The sequence below is a fragment of the Bombina bombina genome, chromosome 1 (assembly GCF_027579735.1).
Source record: "Bombina bombina isolate aBomBom1 chromosome 1, aBomBom1.pri, whole genome shotgun sequence".
NCBI lineage: Eukaryota > Metazoa > Chordata > Amphibia > Anura > Bombinatoridae > Bombina > Bombina bombina.
In genome coordinates, this window is record NC_069499.1 from 425,543,418 (window position 1) to 425,548,644 (window position 5,227).

The 5,227-nt window shown below is 40.4% G+C and overlaps 1 protein-coding gene across 2 annotated transcripts in view; it reads right to left on the reverse strand.

Moving 5' to 3' along the window:
• Positions 1-4,996, reverse strand: part of IFIH1 (interferon induced with helicase C domain 1) — a 166,127-nt gene extending 161,131 nt beyond the window's left edge. The window contains exon 1 of one of the 2 annotated variants that reach the window (XM_053698379.1): positions 4,432-4,996. In XM_053698379.1, the coding sequence (XP_053554354.1) occupies positions 4,432-4,881 (450 nt within the window). In that variant the 5' untranslated portion in view covers positions 4,882-4,996. The remainder of the gene's footprint in view (positions 1-4,431) is intronic. The other variant, XM_053698377.1, reaches the window with a different exon arrangement.
• Between the last annotated feature and the right edge of the window lie 231 nt (positions 4,997-5,227).

Genomic DNA, 5,227 nt, shown 5'->3' on the forward strand with positions numbered 1-5,227 from the left:
GTGGGGAGTGAGAGAGAGAGGGGGTGTGAGAGAGAAAGGGGGTGTGAGAGAGTGAGAGGGGGTGAGAGAGAGAGGGGGGTGTGTGTGTGAGAGAGAGAGAGAGGGGAGAGAGGAGGAGGGGGAGGAGAGAGAGAGCACAAAAGTGAGGGGGGAGAGAGAGAGAGTGCAAAAGAGAGGGGGGAGAGAGCGCAAAAGAGAGGGTGAGAGAGTGCAAAAGAGAGGGGGGAGAGAGTGCAAAAGAGAGGGGGAGAGAGAGAGAAAGAGAGGGGGGAGAGAGATAGAAAGAGAGGGGGGAGAGAGAGAGCAAAGAGAGGGGGGAGGAGAGCGCGCAAAAGAGAGGGGGAGAGAGCGCGCAAAAAGAGAGGGGGGAGAGAGCGCGCGCAAAAAGAGAGGGGGAGAGAGCGCAAAGAGAGGGGGGAGAGAGTGAAAAAGAGAGGAGGGAGAGAGCAAAAGAGAGGGGGGGGGGGAGAGAGCAGCAAAAGAGAGGGGGGAGAGAGCGCAAAAGAGAGGGGGGAAAGAGCAAAAGAGAGGGGGGGGGAGAGAAAGCGCAAAAGAGAGGGGGAAGAGATCGCAAAAAGAGAGGGGGCTGAGAGAGCGCAAAAAGAGAGGGGGAAGGAGAAAGCGCAAAAGAGAGGGGGAGAGAGAGCGCAAAAGAGAGGGGGAGAGAGAGAGCGCAAAAAAGAGGGGGAGAGAGAGCGCAAAATAGAGGAGGGACAGAGTAAAAGAGAGGGGGAGGAAAGAGAAGAGCAAAAGAGAGGGGAGGGAGGAGAGCGCCAGGGGTGGGACCGCTGTACTGCAAAAAAATGGCCTGTGTGAGCGGGGTTTTTAGGACTAATATATATATATATATATATATATATATCAGAAAGGAGAGAACAGCCACTCCTGGGCAGGGTCTGACTTATATGCATAAGGATATTTTTTCTCTGTGAAGGGGCATAGTGTGCTAAAAGAGTATGCACCCTGAGTGGCACTGAAAATTAACAGGCACAGAAGTTTTTCTAGCTTTTGTTCTGTCTCAGCTGAGTGCATCTCTCTCTTTTTATTTATATATATATATATATATATATTTATATATATATATATATATATATATATATATATATATATATATATTATATATATATATATATATAATTATCGTACAAGTTATAAAGAATTGTATACATTAAAATCCAAGTAATAGACTGCACTATAAACCTTAATTTTTCTGATTATTTAAGTGGCTGTGGGACTTGTGATTTACCCCTATTTTCAGGTGTATGGACTTATAAATGTATCTCCTCCCTTGAGATAAAATGGTCTCTTTTGGACCTCAAGTATTATAAAGCACTAATATGGGGAGCTGTATGGGGTATGTAGCAAGTGTCAAACTTATAGGGTCACTCTTAGTAGATATACATGGATCTCGAAGCTATAATTGTATAATTGTACCAAGAACAAAAAGTTATAATTAACATACAAGTTATATGGATTTACTTATAAAATGCAAAAGAGGTGGAAGGCAGTTAGATATCAGATTGTATCCTCATAGAAAACCTAATGATCTGAATTGAAAGGCTGTAGTTACATCTCTAGGGTTAAAGAAAACTCTCAGATCACAAACTAAATGGTATGGGACTAAGATTTTTAGGGAATAATATTAGCCTCTCTTATTCTTTAAATGGGTTCAAGGTAATAGATTAGTGCAAACCACTACTGTACTTCTAATTAGTTTGTAGGGACTAGTAAGAACAGCAAACTATATGTGGAAAAGACTATAACACTTCTGGATGATCCTAAATACTGGGGCAGCGGCTATATTCACCATTTATTCAATTATAAACTTAAATCTTCTATCATATGTCCACTGCGGTGATATGAGTAAAGCAAAATACCGGTCAAGTATGGTGTCTCTTCTGCGTGAGATACCTATTCCCCCATGATTGGCCTCTTCATGGTGGGTTCCAGCACTACTCTAACTGCTGAGAGGGATATGGCCAGAGGCCTCTCTATACCAAAGTGACCATTGGCTTGGCAAGTGGTATGGGAGCTGAATAAATCTTAGTTGCTCCAGTGATATGCAGGTACGTGCTGTTGGGTATTGAGTGCTTTACGCCGAATCATTTGCTGCGTTACCCCAAGCGCCATTATATTCTGCCGTATTCCCAGCATAGTTAGAGCAATGTTGAGGGACTCTGAGTTTAAGTAGTTTTTTCGCAGACTACTCTAAGCTGATTTCCTCAGGTGCAGTAGATCTCCAGTATAGAGGGTCCGGTTCAGAGCTTGGATGGTGAATGAGCCGTAAGTCTATTTCACCCTCAGGTAGGCTTCCCACATGTATAACGAAAAGTTTCTGTCATCTCCTCCTCAAAGCGGTATAGATATACACATAAAAGTTCCTTAACGGCACTGCAATATTTTACATTCATGTTGAGTACTGGTATGAATGTTTTAGAATGTGGATGCTTTTCAGCACAACCAGCTGGACTGGGCTGACTTATCAGAATAATGAAGGGTAGGGAAAGGTACAGGCCGTTATAGGCCTCTGTTGCGTACCTTCTCTATTCTGGTCTTCCTGTTATGGGTTATAATAGAGAGTCGCATAGATCTGTTCTACAAGTAGTACATGACCCACATCTTTTGAGAAGAGTGAAATTTGCAGGTCTTTAAGTAGCTAAAGAACAGATTTATCGACATCAACATTCAGTTTGGGCTAAAAAGCAGCCATCTTGGTCATTGGTCGGACAAGCCCCCAGCCCTACTTAATTTTAATACTGCCAATCGCAGCACAATAATAATTAACCATTAGCATATTTTTTAGGCTATCTCGCTCCCAACCACATTTGCATTTTTTCCCCAACATACGCATGTGCATTACCTTCGTCTTTCGTAAGATGATTTTGTAAAGTAACGGTCATATGACGTTCCTTTTCCTATAATGAGCGCAGATTCATAACGATTTGTAGCTCATTGTTTGCAAAGCAAGCATTTACATTTTATCTAATGTCATATTTATGCTGGTATTTAAAGAGACAGTCTACACTAACATTTTTATTGTTTAAAAAGATAGATAATCCATTTATTACACATTCCCCAATTTTGCATAACAAACACTGTTATATTAATACACTTTTTACCTCTGTGATTACCTTGTATCTGAGCCTCTGCAGACTGCCTCCTCATTTCAGTTCTTTTTACAGACTTGCATTTTAGCCAATCAGTGCTGACTCCTAGGTAACTCCACAGGAGTGAGTGCAGTGTTATCTATTTGACACACATAAACTAGCAGTTTCTAACTGTGAAAAACATGCCCTATCTGAATTATGAAAGTTTAATTTTTACTTGACTGTCGCTTTAATAAAGTATTTTACAATAAGCTATTTTTATATACTATACAGTTGCGCCGGTATCCATGGTTGCTCTCAAGGCTTCCTATAGTAGGGTAAGGAGGACTGTTCACCGATCACTATGGGAGTGCTGATGCATGTTAAAGTGACATTACTAACATTGCTGTGTGCATGCACCCGTTCCCATGCTCATTCACCAGCAAACCACCCAGGTAGCCTTCCATGATATGACACAAATAATTAAAAAAATAATAATACTAATTAAAAATTTACATTTACTAATAGATGCAGGAAAAATATACTGTTCACTGTCCCTTTAAATGTTAGTTTTGATTGCTGTTTTGAACTTGTGGTAACGTAAAATGTCTCCATAGCGATAGTTCTTGCAACCACCAGTTTACAGCATTGGAAACTAGGCCTATGTGCTTTATCAATGCAGCAACACACAACACAGCAACACACAACACAGCACAACAATCTACAAGTAGACAAAATATTTTATAAACAGAAATACTTATTTAAAGTTCATTTCTAATTTTATGTTCTCTATTCTACTTATACCACAACCTTTGTAATACTACACCATTGTTTGTTTACAGCTCAGTGTAAGATTAAATTGTACATTAGATTTTTTGTTGCATACTTGTTTTGGAGATGATCCATTTACACAGCCCATCTGGGAGTGTCTTTGCAATAATATATAGTTTTGCTTATTTTTTTAATAACATTGTGCTGATTTTCCTAACCAAGCCCCAAATATCAGGTCTACAGGACTCCTACTTCTCCTGTTTGTCTAAAGGGTATTTTCATATGCAGCGGAGTGTCTACGCTTCCTGATTTCCCAGACCCTTATAGTGGGTGTTCCAGCCTAACCTCATCAACAGAGCTAAACTAGGAGCTTCTAAGTAAGTTTTATGCTGGATTTTTATATCAGTATCTGTGCATATTATTCTTTATATTAGTGTCTATTACATGCAGTTATATGAAAATGAGTGTTCTGTACACTCTCCCTTTAACAACCTTACAAAAGCACTTTTCATCACATACACACACAATTTAGAACCATTTTCATATGATGGTTGCTAGAAAACTGTTAGCTCACCGCATCCATGTCTTCATTGGTGCAAATGCCCTTTTCTAGACACTTCAACGCTGTCTCTTCTGGGAGAATATTTTGCACCAGCTCTGGGCAAAGAATCTGAATGAGCTTCTCACAACAGTCATATTTGGCCTCTAAAGAAGGAGAAGGTATATCCTCACTTTTAATGTACATAGCAGCCACAGTGCACTGCCCATTTTTAAGCGCTGTGACCAAATCTTCAAACCAGCCAGGTGGTCTGGGACCCTTCTCTAAGTGGTCTAAGAACAGTCGCGCAGCTGCAACGTCTCCTTCATTGATCTTTGTACATTTTATCCGTTCCTTCACCTCTTTCTCCAGTGAATGCAGACTGTCTAGCACTGATGACACATCGATGGTCTCAATTAGCCGTTTCCTAAAGCATCTGATCATATTAATATTTATGTCCTCCTCTGCTTTGTGGTCCTGAGACATTGCAGCGTGTGGTTGTCTCCTTGAATCACTAAATTATAGTCCAATAATTCTTTGTTGCAATAGCTGTCTTAGATTTGCAGCTCAGTGCCGCAGCTCCCAGTTCTGTGCTTTTTATATGCAAAGTTTTCAGGTTTCAGTTTCATTTCTCATTTTCCACAGCAACAGCAGTACTTGCATTTCTCAGATTAGTTCACAAGCCCAACCTCTTTCACTCAGCTGATGTTTATAAATACAGTTCCTATTGCAACTAGACGCTGTTCCTTCCATCTCATATACTAATACAGGGTGGGTTTAGTGTTAGAATTTTTATGTTCTTAATGAGATTTTGTTAGGGTGTGCAGGTGTT